The sequence below is a fragment of the Oreochromis aureus genome, linkage group 20 (assembly GCF_013358895.1).
Source record: "Oreochromis aureus strain Israel breed Guangdong linkage group 20, ZZ_aureus, whole genome shotgun sequence".
Classification (NCBI taxonomy): Eukaryota; Metazoa; Chordata; class Actinopteri; order Cichliformes; family Cichlidae; genus Oreochromis; species Oreochromis aureus.
The window spans coordinates 10,668,154-10,681,738 of record NC_052961.1 but is presented as its reverse complement, the minus strand read 5'-3'; the positions used below and the strand labels follow the sequence as shown (position 1 = coordinate 10,681,738).

Genomic DNA, 13,585 nt, shown 5'->3' with positions numbered 1-13,585 from the left:
GAAATTCACATGAAGATAAGAGAACTCTGCAGTGATTATTTCTGAAGTGGCTGTTGAAGTGAAGCTTTATTTGATATTTGAGTGCTGTGCTGGGTAAACTCAGTCTTCAATGGTACAACTGTGTACTCAGTAATAATCCTAATCATGTTTACCAATCAATTTCCATCTGGCTCTACAAACAGGCTGCACTGACCAGAATGAAGAATCTCACATAATTAGTCTCAGTAATCAAAAAGGTAAATAATTGTTTTTATACACAGTTTCAAAAATGCACCCAGCTACAGTATGCACCCAAGTAGGACTATACTGCCAGTTTCTCTTAATGCGATGTGCCATATCAGTTATTTTTCTTTTAATTCCTCCTCTGGCTGTATCTCATTGCTTCCCTATATTGGTTGCCAGTGAAAGCTTATCCTACAGGCGCTTTTTTTTTTTTCAAACTGGGGGAAAATAAATTACTTTGCATCTAAGTCAATCCTTCATGCATAGTTGCTTGTGGTCCCTGTTGGGATTGCGGTTAAGATTTTCATTTCAGCTCAGTTTAGCAAAAAATACAAGTACATCACTTTAGGTCATATGCCTTATAGATTTTACTGTTCATTACACAGATGGGGCTTCCTATATGTTTTGAAATGCACATGCATGCAATCGTCATAGGAAAGGCAACCTCACAGTTGCAGCTTTGCTATCATCATGATGTTTGATTTTTGATTAGCCTTCTCAGAAAGATTTATCCTGAAATGTTGTGTGTGGCAGACAGAGATATGACAGAAATGCACTAAAATGGAAATATGCAGGACAAGCAGGACATTTGGATGATTTGTCTTCATTTTTCAAATCCAGCTTCTTCACAAAACCGCTAATGCAGTTCTCTAAAAACTGAGAGCAAATTAGTTTCAGGCTCAATATGTAGAGCACACCATCCGAGGAATTTTAAACAGAGGCGCCTCCTATAATGTCAATAAACTGCTTTATGGAAAATTGCATTGGCAGTAAATTTGAACCTGCTGTGCTCCCAAGGTAATGAACACCCAGCAAAGCAGATTCCTCACAGATAATTAAAGTGCTTGGAAAAAAAATATTAAATATTGCCTTATTCACACAAAATAAGAGCTGATCTTAAACATTCGATTATAATCTCTGTTCTACAATCGTTTTCAGTAAAATTCGTGTTTACAATTTCCCCTCATGTTTTACAGTGTTTTTATGAATAATTTGAAATTATTTCAATCTTTCTGAGATCTCACTTTCTGTCAGATGATGCAACTTTCTGTGCCCCCCAAAACAGTGCAATGATCCGATACTAAACAAGGACTTTTTTTATAATGAAATGAATACATACATGATACTTTAAAAAAAAAAAATATATATATATATATATATATACACATGATGTCACACAGCACAGGACCACATTATAAAGGAAAACTAAAATTAAATATAACATAGTTCTTTGTATTTTTGCACTGACATGGATGAAAAGACATCACAATTGCTGTAATCAATTCAAATAGAAAGAATCACTTTTTTAACTGATGGCTGTAAATGCATATTTTCAGCAGAAAAAAAAAAAAAAACTGCAAGACAAAAGCACCGTATGATCGAGTGTTCATGTGTGGTCATGGGCATTGATGTTTGAGCTTGTGTGAATGAGTTTAGGTGAATCCATGAGCATGAATTAAAAATATTTAAAGATTCAGTGAGTAAAATAATTCTCAAGGACCTTCAGTCTTTACTAGGCCTACTTTGGAGATCATTTTCTTTGTACTGATGTAAAATACTGCAGAAACAGATTTTTCTTGATTGCTAATCAGTCGACTGTTTAAATAGAATGGTTTGAAATGACAGGTTATTAAGTTTTCTTAACAGGGTGGGTTACCTTTAATATTAGTTTGCTAAGATCTAAATAAGTTAAAATCAAGAACAGAAGAGAGGCCCCACAACTGAAATGGGAGTTTCTGTAAACCAAAGGGAGTCACATGCAGTGCTTTTTATGAAATAAAAATCTAAACTTATGTACAAATTAATGTGGAACTATTTTGTTCAACAGTCTGTGTTTAGAAAATGACTGCAGGTTACATGCTGCACTGAAGCCCTGCAAGTACAGGCCTCTTGACTGAAGTGATCTTCTGCTTACAGCACTCTCTCTAGCATTAAACCTCTCAAAGAAACTGTAGGCTGGAAGAAGTGGGGACATTTGGTTGTGTTGTTCATCCCAGAAAACTGAAGCTGCCAGTTTGATTTTATGTCTCAGTTACAGTACAGCCCACTATTGACAAGGACAAAACATTAGATCAGACATTCACTCCTACAGGCGGTGAATACTTGATCATTTTAGGTTGAATACCCCTTTACATACAGCATCACGGTCCTCAATGTAAAGAAACCTAAACAATCTTTTTCACAGTCCTTGACTGGAATACGCTCTTATAATATACTCCGTTGGCGCTGGTGGAATATTAAACATAGTTTATCCTCATGATGCACACTGAGGTACACATTTTCCTAATTAACCTTTAAGCTGGAGGGGGTTCTGCTGTCTCATTTTCTGCTCTCTTGGAATCCTGTTAAATTACTGCACATTTAAATGAAACAGGAAACAAGCTGACACAGAAGTAGACATCAAGACATTGCAAGTATACTTTTCTGCGGCAAATCTTCTGAGAAGAAGTTTTTGTGTCATGTTTTCATTTCACAATGAAAGAGTCACTCAGAAAGGATGACATGAAAGGTCCTTGCAAAGGTGGTGAAGTCTCAGTGAGACTTTATTGTTCATTAACCTCTTTGTCTTTTTGATCATGTGTCGTCCTTTGTTTGCTTTATGAAAGAATCAGGCTGTTCCACTAGAGGAACTCGGCCTGTGGTTTGGCTGAGAGTTGGCCGACTGTCACCTCTGTGTAGGTGGATCCAGTCAGGATGCAGGCAGTCCTTTGGGGTGTCACATGACACAGAGCTGCATTGTCCGTGCAGTGCAGACACGCCCCGTAGCTCTCCTGCTGTCCATTTGAAAAGCGTGTGGAGACGCTCATGTCCTTGTTGCGCTGTGATGTGGATCCGAATCGTTCTTTCGGCTCGGACTGCGGACTGCCCCTGTAGATCATCTGTCGTAACATCGAAGTGTCTCTGTATAAACACTCGCGGAAATTGGGCTTGCACAGGAGGTAGACCATAGGGTTGTAGATGGTAGAAGACTTGGCAAACACTGCAGCAAGGGCAAAAGCAGCAGGAGGAACTTGCGTGGCATCCCCGAAAGCAGCCCACATGGCCACAACAGCATATGGAGACCAAGCAGCCAGGAAGCCTATGCACACTGCTACAGACAGCTGTGGAGAAGGAGCATTCACACATATGCATGCAGATATTCAAACAACATTGCACAAAAAACATGACATGCAGAATTTAGTTTCATGTTAGTGACAAATTTGTGTGAAAACAAATATCTTAATTATAACTTTAGTTTTAAATCTATCCATGCAGAAGTCTACATATGCATCAGAAGACTGTACAGAGATAAAGCAAGTAATGAATTTAATGTATAACCTTTAAATTATTTCTGTTTTCATATCCTACTCTGATCCTGTTAGCTATAAAAGCTATAGTCAGTGGTGCTGAAGCGACACAGCCATAACCTCTGACCTTGACAATGAGAGTGTGTGCATTGGTGCTCTTGGTCTGTGGTGACACATGCTGCTGGACGGCCTGACGTGACCCCCGCACGGTCAGCAGAATGAAAGTGTAGGAGAGGAAGATGACAGTGCAGGGCAGTACATAGCAAAAGAAGAAAAGGCAGATAATGTAAGACAAAGCTGATAGCTCGTAGTTGGGTGCGTGCCAGTCAATGCAGCACGCTGTCCCATAAGGCTCAAGACTGTAATGTCCCCAGTGTGCCAGTGGCCCCACAGCAAACACAGATGCGTAACACCACACTCCGGCCACCAGGAGGCGGGCATGTGACGAGGAGAAGTTGTTACCTGATAAGAGAGGAGATGGAAAAAGGTGTCTTGAAGTTATTATGGTCGTTTTACTCCTGCTGCTGGTAAACTTTCTGTAGCTTTGACAACATCATGCTTATCAATTTATTCCTCCCTCACCGTGGTTGGGGATGCAGACTTTAAGGCAGCACACTAAGGAAAGCACTGTGAGGTTTGTCAAGCTGCAGAGACCAAACAGCACTCCACACATAGCATACACCTGGCAGATGGTTTCTCCAAACAGCCACCTGTACACACAGACAATGAGTCAAAAAAATGTAATGGAGGTTAGGGCCCAGAAAACTGCTCCCTGTTTGAGTGTAACTGTAGAGTCTCAGTCACAGCTTTGGAGGGTCTTCTTATTGAGGGTTAGGATAGAAATATAACAACAAGCTTTGGGAAGCCCTCTCCATCCCGAATATAGATTTCCAATATAATTTGTGGATATTTATTCCGCAGTCTGATACAGTATTAAGAGCACCTGCTGGAACATGATCCATTTCAGTTGCATTCATGCATTTAGAAAGAAACAGTTTCCAAAATGTTCCCACTTTTCCTCATTCTCATTCTTTCTTGGTTATTATTAATCTCTTCTAACAACACTAAGCCCCTGTTCAAAAACAGAGGTTCAAAGTGTGTTACAAATCAGTTATGCTAATTTAGAACAATATCACGTATAAAATGCATACTAGATCTCCTCCACCTTGTAACAGCAGAGACCCTCGATTTGAATTTGAGTTTCTGGGAAGAGCAACTCACAGGCAGCTAAATCTGGCAACTAAGAATGGTGGTGAGTGACACAGACCACAGATTTATTTTTGTTTACCGAAATGGTGACATTTTCATGACATGTGCCACAGTTTTGCCAGATGCCCTCTCTTGGGATGTAGCTGTTGAACTCAGGGCAAACTGACAGTGCAAAACTCTGTGAGTGTGAAGACAAAAACAAAAAACAAAGCCGAAAGCAAACACCTGGTAATGCTCGTGATGTAACACGTCTTCGTCAGGCTTGGAAACTGCAGTGTCCTCCACTGAAAACGTTTTCATTCAGAGTTTTGCATTATTGATTTTCCCAGCAGGAGTTGAAGTTTGAGGTCAATGATGAAAATGTAAATAGGTATTTAGACAGAGTGACAGAAAAAAAGGAAGTGCGCAAAGATACAAACTTTAACAGGAAATCTGTTAAAAATGATTTTTTATAGATTTTTAGGTTAGACATGTTGTAACATACACTCACTGGGCATTTCATTTGGTATAACTGTTTAAACTGCTCATTAAAGCAAATATCTAATTAGCCAAATACATGGCAATATGTTGATACATTTAGGCATGTAGGCACGATGAAGACAACCTGCTGAAATTTAAAGTAAGCATCAAAATGCGGAAGAATGCGGAATTACTTTTGCTGGATTGCTGAATAGACTTGTCTGAGTATTTCAGAAATTGCTGATCTACTGGGATTTTCCCTCACAACCATCTCTAGGGTTTACCAAGAATGAGCTTAGAAGAAAATATCCAGCGAGCAGCAGTTCTTTGAGTGAAGCCAGATGTCTGAGGAGAATGATGATGTCAAATAACCACTTGTTACAGCCAAGGTAAGAGCATCTCTAAAAACACAGCACATTGAACCTTGAAGCAGATGGGCTAAAGCAGCAGAAGACCACACTGGGTACTAATCCTGTCTGCTGAGAACAGGAAACTGAGGCTGCAGTTCACACCGATTTACCAAATTTAGATAATAGGAAAATTGGAAAAATGTTGATGAGTCTCAGTTTCTGCTGTGACATATGAAAGTATGGATCCATCTTGGCTTATATCGGTGGTTCTATTTTATGTCACGAAACGAATCAAACTGATTTCTTGAACATGACAATGAGTTCACTGTAAAAGGCCTCCACAGTCTGGTCCTGATGGAGAAAGAAACTGGTGAATTCACATCAGTTTGTTAGGAATGGCACTAAATGTGGAGGCCCTTCCACATGGCACTAGATTGAAAATCTAGGTAAGGTCCACAACTACACAAAATGTTTCTCTATCAATCTCCATTTTTTGCTATAACATGTAGCTATTTATAGTGAATTGAGAAAAAAAAATTAATGATTATTGATAAATTAATTTGAAGTTGAAATGAAATGAAAATATAGAAGGAGCTTTACGATACCTGTGTGAAAATGCCGATGGTATGGCCAGTGGAAGTAAAGTGAGTGTCATCCCAAGGTCACTGATGGAGAGATTGATGATAAAGAACTCTGCTGGTTTCAAGGTTGACCGCTTGTGATAAGCAACAAGTAGCAGTGTGGAGTTGCCTATGACGGACAGTATACCTGTGAAAGAAAAGAAGATTGAGTTGTGCTAAAGATGGTTAAAGCATAAAAAAAACAGAAACAGAAAAATCAACACAAATGTTGTGTGGACTCACAGAATAAGCTGTAGAGTGAACCCATGAAGATGTCATGCTCCTTGGAGACGGTGGAGGTAAACACAGCAGACGTGTCTGAAGCATTTCCCATCTGAAATGTCACCACTCGAATTAATTCATGGTCAATAAAGCTGAAAATAATCCAGGAATTTACAAAAAGTCAATACTCAACTCAGGATCCTAACAAAATTAAAACATGCAAAAAGGAAGTATATGTATTGCTGAAAGAGTGTTAAATAACAGCAACAGTCACTATATAAAGTCAAATCAATGCATACAGTTTTGTTTCTGAAGCATTTCAAACACTACACACTGTCTGTAGTGCACTGCAAGCTGTCCTACTGCTGTTATTGCAAGAAATATCTGCAGCCTACAGGATCAGATGTAGAAATAAATTAAAAAAGCCGTTTTGAAGAAAAATAATCCTCTGCAAAAGCTGAAGACTGTTCATATTAAACACAAATATCTAAAAAGCAGGATTGACAGATGGAAAGAATTAGAAGCACGGTGCCATTTTTAGGATTTACAACAGGGGTACAAGAGAGTGAGGGAACAAAACAGTTATGATTAAGACCAAATGTGCTCAGATTTTCTGGGAATCAAAGGCTTGTGGAATTGCAGTCTAAACATGATTCAGCAAGCACACATGCAATTGCAACCCAGACACTGAAGTGATTGAAGAGATACATAATGGGCCGAGGTGAGAGTGTGATTTTTTTCCCTGCCATGAAACAGAGCTGACAGGCTCTCCGGGATTTCTAACACATTGTTGGAAGATTCTTAATTGAGTCTTTGCGCCATCACTTGAAAACTGTCAGAGGCATTCATGCTTCTCATATTCTTTAGCCAGTCGGCTTCTTCTTACCCAGCTATTTGCAAACAAGATGATGATTGCCATTTAGTGCATCACTTTGCTTGATAGAAAATGAAAAATAAAATGGAAATTGGGAAGGAAAGGATGGTGCAGGGACGAAATGCGGAGCAAAAGTTGGATGGCTACCAGAGATGATGTAGAGGCAACATTGATGTTCAAGGACTTAGGCAATCACAGGGATGAAGCTTCATTACTATGCAAGTCAGCACGCCAGTCAATGACGAAATGTCCAGTCAGTCTGAGTGGAGGAGACTCAGCAGAGTACAAAGCTGTGACCCATTTTAGTACCACTCAACTCCATGAACTTCATTGTTGTGTCAGCACAATAATGGATTCTCAATCAAGTAAATTTCCCCTCAGGTTTTTTAGGAATCAGTGATGGAACTGGCTTAGCACACGTTTACTATCATTCCAAAGCCTTTTCTTCCCCAAATGAATTACCTTAAAGAAACAATCAAAAAGCAGTCTCTGTATTTCTTAATACTGGTATTTCTTACAGCATCTAATCTCCAGTATTGATTAAAAGCAGCACTGTTACCACATTAATGATCAGCCCTGTTATTGCTGTGACAGATACAGTTTGTGAGAGCATGTGTTCTGATAAAATGTGTGGATACCATCCTGTTCACTCAGATCTGTGCAAAACATGTTTTCATCTCATGAGATCTCTTGGGAGGGGAAACTGTCAGGTTTTGGAAGATTTAAAGCTGATATTAATCATAAACATCCTTTGCACACATCTGAATGTGCACATGCTTCTCTCTCAAGTGTGCTGGTTTTTAAGCTCAAGCACTCCCACCAAGCACTGACTGAGTTTTTTCTTCTTTTTTTTTTTTTAAATTGGCTCTGTAACTGAGAAAGCGTGCATCTTCCTTTTAATTGGATCATAATATGCTTATTTTTGTATTAGCTCCATAATAAAACAAAAGCAGCTTTGCACAGTTCAAATTTCAAAATATAATCCTTATTTATGTTATAATGGGTTTATGTGTAGCTCCTCTGTCTGACACTAAAAGACATTTAAGCTCCTGTCCCTTTATTGCCAACTTTTGTCTGATTGGTTGCCCTTCATAAATATGTTTTCAGGTGGGTACGACTTCTTTAAACTGTGTCTGAGATATATTAGAGACATCCATTCTTAATTATATTAAAAGCAGCGGAGCACAGAAAAAAGAACCGTTTACACTCCCTGGCCATTTATATAGGTAGACCTTGGACCTTCTTCATGCCTTAGGCTACGTCCACACTAGCCCGGATAAATTTGAAAACGGCGTATTCGTCTGAAAACGCTCCGCGTCCACACTATCGTTTTCAGTCGTTTTCACAGAGTTGTGCGTCCGAAAACGCTTACGTTCCAGTACTGCGCATGAAACGCAAGAAGCTTCGACCTGCTCATTTCTGTCTGCCGCGTATTTACTTTTCGTCTCTTTGAAACATCGCAGCAAAATGTCAAGGAAAAGCACAGAGTTTTTTAAATGGACTAACAATGAGGTGGAGTTGTTGCTGCGAATAACACAAAAGTACAAAGTTGCAAAAGCGATTGAGAATTAAAGAATTTAAAGAAAAGCTATCTGGAGCATGTTCAAACTGATATTAATCTTTATAGGGCTGTCAAAATTGAGCGCAAACAAAAAAAATTGCTGTATAATGCCCTATGCTATCTTAGTTTATTTGGTCACATGACTGCATCACATAACTAAAATGTGTCATCATTTTCGAAAAGGCTCCGGGTTCGCTGTCCACACTGCGACGTGAAAACGGCGTTTTCAAATGTATCCGCTTTGGAGAGCGTTTTCAAAATGCTGCGTTTTCCTTGACTGAAAACACCATCTCAGTGTGGATGGAAGGCCAAAACGGAGAGAAAAAGATGCGATTTCAAACGAAAACGTATTAGTGTGACTTAGATCCAAAAAGGTGCCGAAAACATTCTTCAGAGATTTTGGCTCATTTTGACATGATAGCGTCACATAGTTGTTGCAGATTTGTTGACCAGTCTTCTGCTGCTTCAAGGTTTAACGGGTTTTGCATTCAGAGGTGCTCTTTGAGTTACTATTGCCTTCGTATCAGCTCAAGGCAGTCTGGTCATTATCCACTGACATCTAGCATCAGCGAGGGACTTTCACCCAGAGGGCTGCCATGTACTGGAGGTTTTCTCTGTAAACACTAGACGTGGCTGTGTGGGAAAAATCCCAGCAGATCAGCAGTTTATGAAATACTCACATCAGCAGGTCTGGCACCAACAATCATTCCAATTCCAATGCTTAGTTTAAATTTCAGCAGGTCAACATAACCACATCTACATGCCTAAATGAGTTGCTGTCATGTGATCGGCTAATTAGATATTTGCAACAATGTGCAGTTGAACAGGTGACCATAGTTAAGTGATCAATGCGTGTATGACAGAAAAAAAATAAAATAAAACCCCTTAATTAGTATTGAGAGTACTGAGTTCCAGCATTGTTTGACTAAAGAATGAGTTAAACTGTGCAGCACATAAACACATGGTACTGTGTGTAGCTGAAGCTTTTCTCTTTATGTGAGCATGTTAATCTAACCAGGGAAACAAAACCAACACAACCTTTAGCATAGCGAGTGTGGAAATAGAAAGATAAACTCTGTCATTGGTCTGCTATGATAGATTGAGTATTTTGAAGCTGAGTGGGCTATGACACAGCTGTCATGTCTCTGAGCTTGCCTGAATAACTCAGATTAATTGGACGCCTTTGATACAGGGACACGAGGACTTTGACCTCCAGATGATGACGTGAGAAGTGCGCCTTATATCACCTGCTTACCTGACTTATTAATTCATTTTTCAAGCACATGTGCACTCTATCCTTCGCTGACCCTGTAGAATCATGTGGTTTACAGAGGAAAATATTTAAAATAATCTTTCTGCAATTTCACTGCTGTTGTCAGCATGACAAGTTATCTATTAAGTTTGCAACAAGTTTCCCCGAGGCAAGCTATCAAACTGTGAGATTTGCGGTGCCACTGAAAGTAGGACTGTCACTCATAACCATTAAATGTCTGTAGTCAGCGGAGATGAGCAGCCATTTAAAGGCTGACAAGCATGTCAGGGAGTGAAACAGCAAAGAGACCACATGCTCAAGAGCAATGGCTGTGTATCTACATGGTTTCCAGCCAGTCTCAATTTTTTGATTTGTGTCTAAATCTTAATCTGTTACCCAGCATTTTCTTTCCTTCAGAAAATGTTACCAACAGGATTCATATTTTTATCTGAAGTAAATTACCCTCTTTTCCATTATAATGGCTCTCAGTGGATGTGCATTGACATGAATCAGAAAATGTTTGTGATCGAATGTGAACTGAATGCAAAGTGTCACATTTAATTTTGCATGCTTGGCTTGATTTACCAGCCCTGTCCCTTGAGCATTTACACTGTTTATATATGTACATTTTAAAGCAGTATTGGGCAGTTTTTAATTATTTATGCCTTTTTGTGTTACAAATATGCTTGAAAAAAAAAACTGAAAAGTGAAACCAGTGTGGAAGTGCCTTAAGCCTGTATTCCCTCTAATAGCCAGCAGGCACGTCTCCTCTGATTGGAAAAAAATGCCTGGTTGTTTAGACGTCTATGGGGAAATGACCTCCGTAAATGAATTCCTGGGGAGTTTATGGTGTCACTCACTAATTTCTGGTTTAACATTATGTTTAGTTTATAAATTATCATCCTTATTAGAGTCAAACAGAAGTGTACAGTGACATAAAAAAGTATTTGACCCTTTCCTTTTCCTTTCTTTTTTTAGTATTTCTAAAAGTGGGATGCTTCAGAACATTAAACTAATTTTAATACTAGACAAAAGTAACCAGAGCAAATAAAAAAATGTAGCTTTTTTTTTTTTTTTTTTTTTTTTTTTTTACCTGGCAGACCTGCTGAATCAATACGTCATCTAAATAGGACCTGCCTGACAAAGTGAAGTAGGCTAAAAGTGCCTTGAGGCAACTGTTTGGCACTATATAACTAAATCTGAATTGGATTGAATTGAATTGAATTGAATTGAATTAAAAGATCTCTAAAAGCAACCCATCATGCCACGATCTAAAGAAGAAGAGACAAAGTCTTTGACTTCTATCAGGCTAAAAAAGCCATTTTTAATTCTTTTGGACTCCAGTGAACTATGAAGAGAACCATTATCCACAAATGGAGATAAGTTGAACACTGGCGAACCTTCCCAGGAGTGGACGTTCTACCAAAATCACTCCAAGAGCTCGTCATCAACTCATCCAGGAGGTCACAAAAATCCAGAAAAACATCTAAACAACTTCAGGCCTCCCTTGTCACCTTTTATGGAGAGTGTTCATGATACAACAGTACTAAACAAACTGGGCAAAAATGGCAAAAAGAACCCAAAGGCTCGTTTACCCAAGACTTTGGGAAAATATTCTGTGGGCTGAACAAACAAAAGTTAAATTTTCAGATAGCTGCTCTCCACCAGAAAATCCTGAAGGATAATGTCCGGCTATCAGTTTGTACCATAAAGCTAAAGAGCGCTTGGGTTATGGACAATGATCTGAAACACTATAACAATTCAACCAAAAAGCAAAGTCGAGACTTAAATCATGTTGAAATCCTTTTCGTGTCTCCAGTGTGACTGAATTACTAAAACAATTCTGGAAAGAAGAGTGGGCCAAAATTCCTCCCCAGCGATGTGAAAGACTCATTGCCAGGTATCACAAATGTGTGATTCACAGCTTTTTTCATTGAAGTCAAATGGACATTAATTTCCAGTTAGCATAGCACTAGACAATTTCACTACCATTTGGTGAGTGTTTACAGGCAAGTCAGCGTCTTCCATATAAACTATGGCAACTGTACCAACTGACTAGTGACCAAAGCAATTGCAAGGAGGTTTTTGGTGCAGCACCATATGTCTGTTTGTGACCACTTTCAGCCTCCAGCAACCATTTACCAACCAAACGAGGAATCGATATATTTTCCCCATTGACTGGTGGGTACCAGGGCGTCTCCTACTGGTGTCTAGGCCTCTGTGACGGTGGCTCTAGCAGCTAGCTTCACAGATGGCCCGTAGCCTCCAGCAAGCACTTGCCAGTTGGTTGGGGAATACACATTTGTTCCCTAGCAACTGGTGGTTGTCAAGGACCGCTGACCAGTCTTTAGGCCTGTTTGAGTGATGCCTAACCACCAGCAACAAAAAAACAACCGAACAATGAAAGCAAGATATAGTGCATACAACTCAAACTCTTGTGTTCTAGTTCAGGGTCACATAATTATACCACCGACAGCCTCACCCTGCAGCACTCTACCACACTAGATGCTGGAAATCAGTGCTAAAGCCTTTTGAGTTGAAGATGTCACAAACTTGTGGTTTACTTCATTGTGCAGTATTTAAAATCAAACCTTTAAAGCAGCACATAAGATGTCCAGTGTGTTGTGTGGCACGTCCCACGAGAACCTAGTGAGACCTTTGTGAGATTAAAGTCAACTGTCACCCTCACTGTGTGGAACTGCCACCTCATCTGAGAGTGACTGACAGTGACAAGCGAGTGCCATCACAGTACAATATTTACAGCAAGCTTTAGCAGCATGACAGCATGGTTGGAGGCAACTCCTTCAAACATTGCTGGGCATACGACATATCTTATGTAACCTGGAGAATTAACATATGATGCAATGTTCATTCAACATGATGTGTTTAAGATGTCAAGCACTGCACCATATTAATGTGACTGTGATTCAGTTGTCAGCTGACAGTTGTCATGAGTTTGCAGAAATATTCTTACACATTTGGCACAAAAGAAATTGAACTACAGTTATTACAGTCAATAAGTATGAAAATCTCTGCAAATTACCAATTTATAGTTTTGTATTTGTAGCTTTATTTTTAGGCCAGAATTATATGGGTAAATAAATTAAGCAAAGGGAGATGGGGGATGATTTGATTGTAGCATAGAGCTTCTGCAGTTGTGGTAACATAGAGGACAGATTGCCATTTAGCTGATTGCTACTGAGGCAATTAATCATAAATGGTCTGATGCAAGCATTACAAACTTTTGGTCATTTGATGTGTCGTTCATCCTAAATGGATTAACTTGGCATACATATTTTTTAATATAAAAAGCTATAAAATAGCTTTATAATGTTAAGTTGTTTTATAATATTCAAATGGATCTCTGTGGCTATGTGCACATCATCATCTTCATCAGTCTATATCACACAAACTATTGTGAGATTAATCTCTGATTAGTATAGAAAAAGAAACGTTTGATTAGGTCAGTGTCATGCCCTCAAACAGCTGTTTTCATTTCCTATTTGCCTTTGATTCTCATCTGCAGTTG

General features: G+C 39.1%; 1 protein-coding gene across 2 annotated transcripts; it reads right to left on the bottom strand.

Annotated features, from left to right (window-relative positions):
- Nucleotides 1–1,852: 1,852 nt before the first annotated feature.
- Nucleotides 1,853–9,596, bottom strand: opn7d (opsin 7, group member d). 2 transcript variants are annotated; one of them, XM_031735882.2, is made up of 6 exons: nucleotides 9,485–9,596; nucleotides 6,391–6,481; nucleotides 6,133–6,295; nucleotides 4,092–4,219; nucleotides 3,637–3,971; nucleotides 1,853–3,323 (listed from the first exon to the last, which is right to left on the bottom strand). In XM_031735882.2, exons 1-6 carry the CDS (start codon nucleotides 9,509–9,511, stop codon nucleotides 2,844–2,846), a joined length of 1,224 nt encoding a protein of 407 aa, XP_031591742.1. In that variant the 5' UTR covers nucleotides 9,512–9,596; the 3' UTR covers nucleotides 1,853–2,843. The 2 variants fall into 2 exon arrangements, with proteins under 2 accessions (XP_031591742.1, XP_039459999.1); XM_039604065.1 differs by having other exon boundaries at nucleotides 6,391–6,521; nucleotides 9,485–9,593.
- Between the last annotated feature and the right edge of the window lie 3,989 nt (nucleotides 9,597–13,585).

Coding starts and splice junctions, on each gene's coding strand:
- opn7d (XM_031735882.2), bottom strand. CDS start 9,511: ATGATTGTTGGTGCCAGACCTGCTGAT. Junction 6,482..9,484: donor TTGGTGCCAGACCTGCTGAT/GTGAGTATTTCA, acceptor GTGACATTTCAG/ATGGGAAATGCTTCAGACAC. Junction 3,972..4,091: donor AGTCTGCATCCCCAACCACG/GTGAGGGAGGAA, acceptor CTCTCTTATCAG/GTAACAACTTCTCCTCGTCA.